This window comes from Lepeophtheirus salmonis, chromosome 10 (genome assembly GCF_016086655.4).
Source record: "Lepeophtheirus salmonis chromosome 10, UVic_Lsal_1.4, whole genome shotgun sequence".
In the NCBI taxonomy this organism is placed as follows: domain Eukaryota; kingdom Metazoa; phylum Arthropoda; class Copepoda; order Siphonostomatoida; family Caligidae; genus Lepeophtheirus; species Lepeophtheirus salmonis.
The window spans coordinates 12,210,485-12,223,582 of NC_052140.2; the positions used below are offsets into that span (position 1 = coordinate 12,210,485).

At 32.9% G+C, this 13,098-nt stretch overlaps 2 protein-coding genes across 2 annotated transcripts; both read left to right on the forward strand.

The window, feature by feature from the left end:
* The first annotated feature begins 1,360 nt into the window (after positions 1-1,360).
* Positions 1,361-4,522, forward strand: LOC121125157 (disks large 1 tumor suppressor protein). The gene is made up of 2 exons (XM_040720292.2): positions 1,361-1,912; positions 2,581-4,522. The coding sequence occupies exons 1-2, from the start codon at positions 1,557-1,559 to the stop codon at positions 3,743-3,745; spliced, it is 1,521 nt and encodes a 506-aa protein (XP_040576226.1). The 5' UTR covers positions 1,361-1,556; the 3' UTR covers positions 3,746-4,522.
* A 1,385-nt stretch (positions 4,523-5,907) lies between these two features.
* On the forward strand, positions 5,908-8,075 carry LOC121125158 (uncharacterized). Its single transcript, XM_040720293.2, has 2 exons — positions 5,908-6,378; positions 6,696-8,075. Exons 1-2 carry the CDS (start codon positions 6,034-6,036, stop codon positions 7,188-7,190), a joined length of 840 nt encoding a protein of 279 aa, XP_040576227.1. The 5' UTR covers positions 5,908-6,033; the 3' UTR covers positions 7,191-8,075.
* Positions 8,076-13,098: the final 5,023 nt, after the last annotated feature.

Here is a 13,098-nt window from a genome sequence, read left to right on the forward strand (position 1 = left end):
AATAATTTTATATGAAGGATTTGCCGTACTTAGAATTAGGATATTGCAATAGTTGAATATTTAAAGGATGATCCTTATATAAATGGTGTAATTATTACAATAGATATAAGGAAGGCTGTGCCCTTACGGATCTAGCAGTTTCGGTTCTTGAACCGAGACCGCTATATATTGCTCATCGGTCTCGGTCCTTGTCCTTTTGTTCCTATATATAATATAAAAAGATAAAACAACATATTTAAAAAAAATAAATTAGCTTTAATTAATAAGTCAATTTTCTGAGGGTTTTTTTCTACAATTATTGTGTTTTCCAATGATTTTTTTACGTCGCCAGGGTGATACAGTTGTATCTGAGTTCTGAATAGCTAGGATCTTCTAATGGATCCGCAAAAGTGCTTTTAGGGACCAGACGGTGTAAATAAAAGAGGAAGGCGTAGGATAGATCATGGATCCAGGTCGGCTACTAAGCTTGTCAGGGGCCTACAATATGATTACTATAGTATTTCTGAAGCCAGGGTTTCCCAAACTTTACAATGCCAAGACCACACAACACTAATATATTTTTAGCTGAGGCCACCTTTATAAGAAACATGTTTACTATGTATATCATGTAGACTGAAAGTAATCCTCATTTCTCCATTTTCCTGTGCCTAGTCTCCCCTCAGGGACCCACTTTGAAAACCATTGTTTTAAGGAACCTTATTTTTCGGGTACAACCTTGGGTATAAGTATTCTGTAGCACATTATGGCCACAGTTATATTACTCATAAATACATAATAACCATGCCATTTGAATAGATCAGATTGAAATGATAGTATTATTGATAGTGTTTTGTCGGTACTTCGGTTCATTCTAGTCTTAGGACCTTCGGACTGTCAGTAGTAGAACTGATTAAAAAAAGATGAAATAATGTTGGGTGACGTCATCAAGGACCGAAATTTATAAGTTTTTTTACTGGTAGGGACATATACATGATGACTGAACGTGAACGGAGCGAGACTGAACTGGACGGGACTTTAGTTTTTAATCAGGACAGTGATACAGCACTTAGTATAAATGCATAGTTGGATATTAAACTGACCGATGTTGTAATTAATTCATGGAACTCAACTTGTACAACGTGCTTATACAAATTGCAACTTGTATAGAACATGGGATTGCTCTACATTTTATCTCCTCTTGTTAGGTGAACAAATCAGCTCTCTCTAGCTCACTCTCATTTCCAATCTATTTCTCCTTTTCTATTTTTTTCTACCTGGTGGTTGTATGTATCACTGCTTTTTCCTTCCTCTCGCTCCCTCTTTTCTTTTCTCTTTTCTTTTTTCTCCTGTAATGAGCGTCTTTCTGGAGCTAGTAGCTACTACTCCTCCTTCTGCCTGCTCTTGAGTTTGACGCTCCCTCTGAAGCTGTTGAGTAGCTGTTTCTCCTGCTCTTCATTGGATAACATTTAGCAGCAGCAGCAGTGTATTTGAACTCGGCATTCGACTTCTCCCTTATCTCACTTAATGAAATATAAAAACCCTCTGGAAGGCGAACGACGTTGTTGTTGGATCATGAGATGCTAAACGGTGGAGGAAATAATTCGAATTATAGCAGCGCTCCGGATGTGAGCTCCGCTAAGCGACGTTCGGATGATCGCCACTTCCCCAGAGAGTCTCGAGAAGTTACTTTGGAGCGGGATGAGAGAGGAGGCGGATTGGGGTTCAATATTGTGGGTGGAGAAGATGCGGAAGGTGGAAGGATCTTTATTTCATTCGTACTGGCGGGGTCGCCCGCGGATCTCTGTGTTGGAGGAGGGGAACTCCGAAGAGGCGATCAAATACTGGCAGTGAATGAGGAGGATCTCATGGGTGCTACTCATGAGCATGCTGCAAGGATACTTAAAAGTGTTCCTCCCGGGCTCGTTCGTTTCAGGTCTGCATCAACACAAGGGGCCTCCGTCTCAAACACTTACAATAAATCCATTTCTCTGTTCAACCGCAATGAGTCCATATGTTACAACATTCAAAATAGAAATCTTTTCTTTTTTCTATAAAAGTGATTTCATGCAAAAATACCATTTAACTACGAAATGCACCAACTCAATTATTCTCTTGACGAGACCATCTATGAAGCCCTTTCAATTCCATTAAATATTTTATTATCCTTTTATATAATAATAATATTTTTTTGAATATCAATCATACTTTTTCAATATGTAAACAGTTTGAATGTGATTCCAACATTTAATTCATTATCCGTCTAACTTACAATATTTAGTAATGCGACGGATATTTTTCTAAAGTGCATGGAAAAGTCGTGATTCCTTCTAAAAATTCGATTCAATTTTTTTTATTAAAGTATGTGAAAGTCCACTGGTCTAATATGTACTATTATTCAATATTTTTATTAGTGTCTTGTAGTTAAGAAATGTTCATAAGTTTGGCAGATGTATGGGAAGTTTTAAAAAGTTAATTAATGATGGTTTTTTGATAAATGTTATTATTGACTCTTTGAGGTCTGGCATCTACGGTTTGGGACTGTGTGATTTATAGTCGTTATATTACAATACTAATTGCTCTTTTCTTTCTTTTTCTTTTCAGGGTTCAGTACCGCCCGGAGTTATACAACGCATACGAGGCACGTTTACACGAAATGCAACGGACATTAACCGGCACTCTTGTAAGGACTAGCCCAAAGCGTAGCTTGTACGTCAGGGCTTTATTTGATTATGATCCTAGTAGAGATGATGGTTTACCATCAAGAGGGCTTGGCTTCTGCTACGGTGATATTTTACACGTAACTAACGCGAGTGATGAAGAATGGTGGCAAGCACGAAAGGTTTTGCCGAATGGAGATGAGGCCGGCTTAGGAATTGTACCATCAAAAATCCGCTGGGAACGAAAACAGGGGAAAAAGAATCGAAGACTTCAGTTTCATGGTAGTCGGAGCTCTACGAGTCTAGATCGTTCCTCGACTCATTTAAGTGGTGGACGGCGTAGCAAAGGACAAAAGATTGCTTTCAGTAGAAAATTTCCTTTTATGAAGTCTAGAGAGCGATTAAATCGTCTTGATGATGAAGAAGATCCTCCTGACAGGGGTAGGGAAGACATAAGGACTACTCTAAGTAACAATAACACACTTCTTCCTGTATTAACTTATGAGCCTGTTATGGAAATAGATTTGGAATTCACTCGGCCTGTCATTATTCTTGGTCCACTCAAAGATAGACTAAATGATGATTTAATGCGAGAGTTTCCTGATCGTTTTGGGTCATGTGTTCCTCATACTACTCGACCAAGAAGAGAGCATGAAGTTGATAAGAGAGACTATCATTTTGTGCCTAGTGTTGAAAAAATGGAGCGTGACATTCAAACGCATTTGTTCATTGAAGCAGGTCAATATAACGACAATCTCTACGGTACCTCTGTTAAATCTGTTCAGGATGTTGCAGCAATGAGAAAACATTGTATTTTAGACGTTTCTGCTAATGCAATTAAGCGGCTGCACGTTGCGCAACTATATCCTATCGCTATTTTCATTCGACCCAAGAGTATTGAGTCTGTTATAGAAATGAATAAAAGAATGACGGATGAGCAAGCAAAAAAGACTTTTGAGCGTGCTCTTAAATTGGAACATGATTTTGGGGAGTATTTCACTGCTATTGTTACAGGGGACACTCCTGAAGAGATTTATGAAAAGGTGAAGGATGTCATTCAAGAACAGTCTGGTGATACTATTTGGGTGCCATCGAAAGAAAAATTATAAAAAGAAATTGTTCATCTTCTTTATTATAAAACAAACAGTGTGTGTGTGTGTGACTCTTCTCCTTAGTGCGAACTATTTGAAGAAGCAGGAGCAGAAGATTGGATCGTCATCCCTGCACTCTTGAATTTAATCATTTTTTTTTTACAAATACCTAGTTACTTTTCTTTGTTTTTTTATTTTTAGATTCATAACTTTAATGAATAATAATATTAGTTCGTAATATGGGTGAGCTCAACTAACTCCTCGCAGGAAAGAAAACAAAATATCGGACTCTATTTTTTAATTTGCATATTAACTTATTTTAAGATGATATTTATATATATATATAATCAATAATTATTATAAAACCTACATAATGTATTGCCAAAATATTTTTCTCTTTATTATACAATTATCGTGTGGAAATGATAATTATGCGATAATCTCTCTGTGTTTCTATAGAAAGAGTTTATTTAAATTATTTTTTTAAATTGATATTTTGTATATTAATATTCTTATAAATCTTTGGAAGTTTTTTTTATTTTTACAATTAGTAGAGAAAATGATTCAGAAACCATGCGGTTTAGCAGCTCTTCTTATTCATTTCACGAAGACTGTTTTATCAATTAATTTTGTTGTGTTAATATACTTTTTTTTTTTTTCTACACACTTAAAATATTATAATTACTATATAGATATATACATACTTGATATGTTTGAAACAATTTGTTTTTTTTTTGTTATTAAGTGCCTACAAAACGATTTTTATATTAAAAGGAAGAAAAGCAAGGAAAATCATTCATTGAAATTTGTTACTTATAAAAATAATCCTGAGTGTAATATTTATTAAATTACTTATTTGTACTAGTGAGGAGAGCAGGGCGTGGTGCTGGGGCCTTGTTCAGTACGTGTGGGATAATGCGAAGGTTTGCAATGGCTTCAATTGTTTTATAAATTACATTTTTTTCTTCAATTATTGTATTTTTTTTTTTTTTTGTACTTAAATGCTTAATTGTAATTAAAAGAAGATAAAAAAATAGGGGATTTATACTTATTAGATATGATTAATAAAGCAATACATTTTTATTTGTGTGGTCTTACGTGTTTTATGCAGACTTTTTCATTACATAATTCATATTCAACCGAAAGTAATTGCATAACTATATATCATTTATCGACGATGTTCTCATTTTCAATCTATCCATCATAGTTTTTCAATTTAAGGAGGCTACGAGACAAAGTAATCTGAGGTATCTATTCATTTTTCAATTTTAGCCAAAACATCATAAAAAGGATTGGAATTATTAATGAATTTGTACTGGAATAATTGGATTTGTAATTTCTTTAAAACTAGAGATCCAGGAACTAGAGGAGTTATTTAGTGTCAGGATATATATTAATAATATTGCCAGAGCTGTAATTGAGTCCGATTCAAGGCATGATTACGACGGCTTTGAGTAGTTAAAATATTAATTACAAAATTATAGATTTAACTATGATTGGAACAGAGTTTAAAAATCACGGAAATTTAATTAATTATTCCTACGGACAAGAAATATGAAGAGGAAATACTTAATTAATTCTGATTTCCTTTGAATGGCTAAGTTGTACTCTGTACAATATGTATAATGTATGTTTGCGAAAAATACTGGAATCCAGTTAAGTGTAATTGTTTCCAACAATATCTGTATTAAAATGAGAACTATTAAAAAAAAGGATAAAGATGCCAAGACCAAATGATTGGAGTTCCGAGTCCATGAAAAAATGATTCCAGAGTCTAGTACTATAGCTGTGAATGTTACTCACACACACAATTAAAAATGTCTTTAGTTGTGTAGGATTTGAAACTGCGACTTCTGGCTTGAGTGTTAGAAGATTCAAACTGTGATGCACAGTTCTGCCTGAATCCAATAAAAACAATGGGATCCCATGTTTTCTTCTGAAAGCGGGCAAAGTTAAGATCGGATCCGTATCTGCTAAAGAATAGGTGGCATCAATTAAAATGCTCGTCTAATTACCGATAATAAGGAGTAGAGCAAGCACAAGCAGTACTCATTTCTCAACCATTCATAACACAAATATACTCATACATATCCGGTATCCATGTCTCGTTTCATATATTGAGATAAACTTGTTCATAGATTAAATAAAAAATCTATTTGATTTCCAAAGTATGAAGGTCTTGATCATCCTTCTCCTTAATAAATAACTGTGATCAGTGTTAACTTTGTCTTAGCATAATTCGCATATTTTTTTCTGTAGTTTATAGACGTATGTATTTATTTATTATAAAAAATTAAAGAAATATCATGGCTCCAACAACTTCTCGAAACAAAGTTAAGAATGAAGATAACATCATGGGAAGGATATTAGTGAAAAAGGACAAATTAGTAGTTTTGTGTCGGAAAATATCCTTTAAAACTGTGATTGGACACCACAAAACGTATCAAGTAGAAGATATCTACAAAAGGGAGTCACTTCGATGCCGAATCATGTCTCCTGAAAATAAGAGCCCCTCCGCTTGTACATCTAAGGATGTCCTAATTCGAATAAAACAGAGAATTGGTTCAGCCAAAAGAAAAACAAGATCTGATTTGTGGACTCCAGCTAATGGTGGAATTCAATATTCGGTTTTTCCGAAGCAAAGTAAAATTGTAAGTTTATATCCTATTCCATGAATTCATAGTGGAGAAGGTATCCCAGATATATTTTTGACAAGTTGTTATTTTAACCTTTATCACTGGGATTCCTATTTTTTTTATTTATGAATAATTCGAAATGAAGATTCTATTACCCATTCCACGAGTGTTTTTTTGATCTTTTTTATCCTCTGACAAGAAAAAGTAAATTATCAAACGAAGAAATTTGATACTAATTTATAATCATATTGTATCGTGAATTGTGTGGGAGAATCTAGTTTCAAATGTCGAGTACCTTTATTTCATTATTTGAAAATATATCTCTTAATCAGCCTGTTTCAGAAATACCATTAGAGTCCGTAACTCTCTTAGAGAGTCAAGCAAAGTCGGAAGAAGTTATCGATAGCATCGCTTCATCATCATGGAGGGAAAATGACAACATGGCTCACCACAGGACCTACATTATTTCGAAGAAAGGTGACGAGGACATACCCTTGGATGGTAATTTAATTCCAATCATTCGCGGTATTTTGGATTTTGATGGGAAATTCGATCCAGAACATCGGAGCTCTGATGCTGAAGATGATGTCGACGAGAGCTCTACTGGAGATGGTGCTTCGCACCAAAATGGAACAAATAAGAGAAAATATGTAGATATATATGACTTGGGATTCCGAAGAGCGAGTTTAAATGAGAGTAACTTTTACTCAACTTCATCCGCTTCTTTTGTTCGAGGTAGATTCTCATCGAGTTCTTCTCTCTCGAATACTAAAAAGAGATCCTTAAGTCCTTATGGGTTAAAATATGACGTCTTTCAATGCAATTAGATTAGATATTAATATTTATATACTCTATTATTGTCTATAGTCTTCAAAGATTTTGTTCTGAATTGTTTATGCGCCTATCATAAGAAACCCAACAAAAAAATTGCAATATTAATGAATATTTATATAAATATATAATATAATATAATGATACTATATATTCCATCAAATATATTATATAATATGTCTGGCATTATGATCAAAATGACTTATCTATCATAGGGATATTTTTTTCCGAGTAGGATTTCAGAAATATGCAAAGAGTAGGTTACCTTAGAAATGTTTTAAATTGGTTCCATTATATTATTTTATTGTTGAATTATATATCAATTATGAATAGATCTTTTAACTTTTAGTTGAATTGTTATAATCATTTGACCTCAAACTTATTTTTGCATCCACAATTTACATATTTAACAAAAAACAATTTAATATTTTTAAAATTGGTAGTTTATGTGATAACTTAACTATATTTTATAATGATTTTTAAATTACAATTTAAAAAAAAATATTATTTTTTTTTTCAATTCAATTATAATCCCCCATATTTTTTTCTCTCTCCAATAGTTTTCTAACTCAATATACAATCCATTTATCAGTATAATATATTATCATTACTGTTAAATATATTTAATTATTTGTAAATCGCATTGATTTGTTACAAGACTCTATTTTTTTTCGTATGTGTTAAATAATTATCATATCACACATTCCCCAAGTATTGGACACACTGAATGAATTTAAGGAAGTATATAATATAAAAAGATATATAAACATATCAATGCTTATTAATTAATTAATTATGATTAGTGTTCAATATATAATTGTGAGTCTTTTTTTAATAAAAGTTGTTAAATAAATAATTGTTTTTAAACAAGTTTTATATGATTTTGTTGTCTTAGTGTGTATATTTATTAGTTAATTCTTAGTAAGAACTAAAGGACTCTAGGCAAAGAGTGAACACTCAAGCCAAGGAAGAAAGGATTTAGTAGTTGTCAATTCTAATTGGCTTAAAATTAGAAGCTACTACATGTTCCTCCAGGCACGCAGCCAGTTTGAACAAGCCGTTTCGCCCCTACTGAAAAGAGAGGAATAAGGACGACTACGTCACAAAATAACACTATATTATAGGTCGGTGATCTTAGGAACATAGTCTTCTTTGTTTTTAGATTGAATTCTTTATTTTTCCCTTGACCGCTCTTTCCCTAGACACCTTTATTAAGAACTAAGATTGATCTAAAGGACTCGAGGAAAAGAGTAGAAGAAGAACATGTTTTTTCCTTCTCTTTGCTAATTGCCTTAAAATTGTCAGCTGCCATAAGGTATATTTTAAAGGTCTTGAAGGCGATTTATATACTAAATTGTGGCTTAATTAATTATTTATCATAATTAGCCAATACTTATTATTTGCAATATATTTTTCTTAATGGTAACAGTGTATTGTAATAATAAATCAAACTTAGAGTAAAAAGTCTCCTGGCCTGTCGCCCAAGAAAATGTTTAATTTTTTAAAATACATCAATTAACGGAAGTTGTGGATCAATGCCATCAAACGAGGTTGGACTCCACCAAAGACGCAAGAGTTTGCCCAGTAATATCATCAACTATTTTTTTTATAACGCCAGGGTTGTGAAAATTAAATTAATGAGTTGTTTTTGTAGCGATGCCACTGGTCTTCATATTTTAATTATTAATACTTAAATTATTCGCTTTAGGCTCACTTTGAAGAATCACTGTTCTGCGGAAGTCTCTAGAAGGACGGTGGCATTCGCAATACCAACTTTGTTTGAACATTCTAAGATAAAACACAAACAAAAGCTCCCGGTGAACCCAAACAAAAAAATTGTAAGTATGGATGAAATTGTGCAACACATTTCTTGATTACTTACCACATTTAATTATAATTAATTATTTAAATGTATTATATCCTAATAATATTATTGAAGTTTATAGTGTAGAATTTACTAAATTATTTAATATCTAAAAAGTAACTTCGGTTCTTTTTGAACTTTATATTTATTTAAAAAAAATACATTTTTAATTTAGTCATTTAAGATACACAAAATATTTAACAGCTATTATATTATAAGAAAAATAACCATTTTAAATCATGAATCATGGGAGAATAACAACTATATATCAGTCAATGCAATAGCTGTAGATGAAGACCTTATATCTTTGTTGTTGTTGCAGATTTTTTGGTCAGTTTGCTCATTCGGCTGAGTCCTTTGGTCTGATTGTAATGCTTTAGTCTGATCCAGTGTTGCAATTAATGTTGGGTACAGTATTGCCAGGTTGGTGAAAGAAAAATTGGCTATATGTACTTCTAAAAGGTAACCTTCCACAGGAAATTCCAACCTGCCATGGTATAATTATTAATAATGAATGGGCAATGTGCCCTTGGTTTATGAAGCAAAAACATACGCATTATTTTATTGTTAAGTATGAATAGTGTGGACGTTTTGAGTTGGGATACTCTTTGGGCATGTACCTTAACCATGAGACTACTAGCCAGAAGTGATTTAACTGGCTGCCATGGCAATCAAAGCCTAATCTAGCTCTCACCGGCTACAGTATTCTACAAACTTCCACCATGGGGCACCTCCTAAACAAACCACATTCATTTGGTCAAAACCAAGTTGATTACACAATTTAAAAATCATTGCAATTGAAAAATATCGTTGTAAAATAACAAATGAAACTTCTCATTTCAAGTCTATTTTTATTTTAGCATGTATTTAAAAATTATAACCGTTTTACAGGAAATTCTAAAAAATAATTCAAAATTCCAAAAACCCATACCACAAGACTTATAAATATACAATATTTATGGGACTAATGTCTTGTGTTAAGATATTTAAAGATGTTTTAGAATCAAATTATTAGCATTCGAAGTATAACTGACAATGAGAATATCATGGATTTGACCGTGTCAGGAGGTTGTTTGCCTTGGATAATAATGAACAGAATACTACTTCTTATTAGTTATATATTTTTTTACTTGAATTTTTACCGTTGTATTCCAGCTTTGAGAAATTAGAAACAAAAAGCTAAATAAGCTGGACGATAAAAATTCTTCAAACCTTAATTAATTAATTAAAAGAATCATTAGCATTCATATGCAGTCGATTTCTTTATCAAAATACCATGAAGAGATATTAAAATCTCTATTTATATCAAGGATTGTACTAGAGTTATAGATCAAGATTAAGATGGGGACCTATGCAAGTCTACATGCATTTGTGAATATGATATATTTATATTATATATCAACATACTTAATTAACTTATGAGTTATCACAATCATAGATTTTGATGTGCTCGCTTTGACCTTTTACTTGTGCTTCCCTCTCTGTGCCTCAGGCGTAAATTATCTTGCAGTGTTGTGTGTTTAAATCTTATGCATATTTTGTGATGTACCGCTCAGAATTGACCGTCCTACGATGCTCAAGCGGAGCAGTCGCCACATTACCAGTTTTGCGGAAGAAACAGGCGACCATTTGCTTCGAAGTACTTCTTCCACCAACAACTTTCGTTAGGTTTGGCTCCTCTTCGAAGACCCATACGGTGAATTGTTGTTTTGTTTCGGGCTCATACGCATAGATCCATGATTCGTCACCTGTGACGATTTTATAAACGTCTTTTAAGCACCGTGAGCGTATTTTTTCAACATTTCTTTACACCAATCGACACGAGCCTTTCACAGTGCTATAGGATGGTGCTTCATTGCCATACAAAGATTCAAGTTCATCAATGCACTCTTGTCGTAATAATCCACGTCGAAAGTTGTGAAAAATGATCGCACGAAAATGTTCACAACTTAATTTCATTTTTTTGCCAAATTAATTTTTTCAAGTCACTGTAAACAACACAAATGAGGGTCGTACATCAAAACATTCTGAGTACGATTATGCTACAAAAATGTCAAACTTACGAAAGGAAATGTCAAATTGCACGTGGCAACACTTAGTATAGCCTAGGCCAGAAATATATTTAGCAGCCAACAGTACAAATTCAAGGTAAATATATACATAACTAAGAAGAACTAGTATTCTCTCTAATATTACACAAGGCAAAAAAAGTATCAAGGCAAAAATGTCACAAAACAAAACAGTACAAGACAAAAACACCTCAAGGCGAAAGCGTCACAAGGTGAGTGCGTACACACCAAAAACGGCTGCAGTAGTATTCATTACCAAAAACTGTGAGCAGACTATTGGCCGAAAACATTTTTGTCATAGGTCATTTAGCCTTAGGACTTTTCGGGACATTTGGTCGAAAAATGATATTTAATATATTTATTCAACTTAAAATGATAATAAGATAAATAGATATTTTTCATATGCTATGTACGAATGTAGTCACAAAGTTTCCGACTTCAGTCTTAAGATGGCAGCACTCTTAACTAAAAGCTAGTTACATCCATCTAGCATCTGTCGACAGTTACTCACCAAAGTTAATGGCATTTTGGACGTGCAGAGTCGTTTGAGTGAGTGGATATGAGTGTTTATGTGAATTGTACAAAAAATATTGTTCGGCTGGGAATGTGATGGAAACTGTTTTTATGGAGTTATTTTAATTAAATATCTACAAAAAGGAAAACCCATTACAGGAGCATACTACACATCATTACTTGATAAGCTGAAGACAGATTTTCGTCAAATGAAGAAGCAATAACCTTCGTGAACAATTATTTTGCAGAAAAAAACCCCGATTACTATTTGTACGGGTTACAGAGATGGGAGTATCACTGGGAGAAGTGTGTGGAGATACAATGAGACTATGTTGAAAATAAATGCCAAAATTCAGAAAAATGTCTCGTTAGGTGTGAGACTTTTCATACCACCCTCGTATGGTTTATAGGTAAATTAATTAATGTTAGTTTTTTATTAACTAAAGAAATGGCTCTAAAACTTTATGCACACTTCATGTAATTAACTAATTTAGTTAATTGTGGTACGTATGGTTAGAGTCAACTCCATGGGAAGATTTCAGGCCTTCAACAGTTTTAGGTAAATACTCGAATTACATTCGAATCAGTTGATACTGTGTCGTGCTTATATATTGATCATTAATGAATATAATTTAAATTATACTAATTAATTTACCTATATGACATATGAACAATACATATTTATCATTATCATTGAAATAAAATATGCAAAAGTATATTGTACCAATATATTAAAAATAATTTTTCGGCTAATTGTCCTGAATGGCCCCTCTGCGAAATATCCTTTTGGATAACTGTCATTCGACAAACCATTTAGAGTCCTTGTTACTCAGAGCAAAATGAGGGAATCCCTTCTTTTAAAGTTCAGTTGAACGAGAAAATTTTATTTCGTCAATCCAATCTTATCAATCCATCGTGGATATCTATGAAGATATTTCCTTCTTTTCTCTATTTTTTAAATATAACATGCTAGTTTAAAGTCATGCACGCTCGTTGCAACATTGTTATTTTGTAGATTAAGTAGTCACAGAGTTCTAAAGTAGCTAGCGAATATTAAAAAATGAGGCGTCGACAAACATCCAGGCCAACTTTGATTTATAAATATAGTTAAGAAAAAAATAATAAATGCAGACCAAGTATTTTTTTTATTGTTGAGATTTGGTCTGAGATCGAATATTTCCCCTGTTCGGTATAAAGTGATGTTTTTAGACGGATCTGTACAAACATTTTGGTACAAACTGTAGTTTTAAACTGTGAACCGAGGAAAGAAGAATCATAGGTGACACATTTTTTTGTCTTTTCTCTATGTATGTATATCTCCGTTGCAACCTAGGGTAATTTAGTTTTTGAAACAAGTGCATTAAAATGGAAATTGAACAGTTTATTTGGTTTGGTTTTGATTAATTTGTCTGATCAGAAAATTCAGTTCGATTCTCCAAGACACATTTCCTGGATCTG

Excerpts from the sequence above, each read along its gene's own strand:
- LOC121125157 (XM_040720292.2), top strand. The coding sequence starts at position 1,557 with ATGCTAAACGGTGGAGGAAATAATTCGAATTATAGCAGCGCTCCGGAT. Across the intron at positions 1,913-2,580 it reads CCCGGGCTCGTTCGTTTCAG|GGTTCAGTACCGCCCGGAGT; the intron begins GTCTGCATCAAC and ends TTTTCTTTTCAG.
- LOC121125158 (XM_040720293.2), top strand. The coding sequence starts at position 6,034 with ATGGCTCCAACAACTTCTCGAAACAAAGTTAAGAATGAAGATAACATC. Across the intron at positions 6,379-6,695 it reads TTCCGAAGCAAAGTAAAATT|CCTGTTTCAGAAATACCATT; the intron begins GTAAGTTTATAT and ends TCTCTTAATCAG.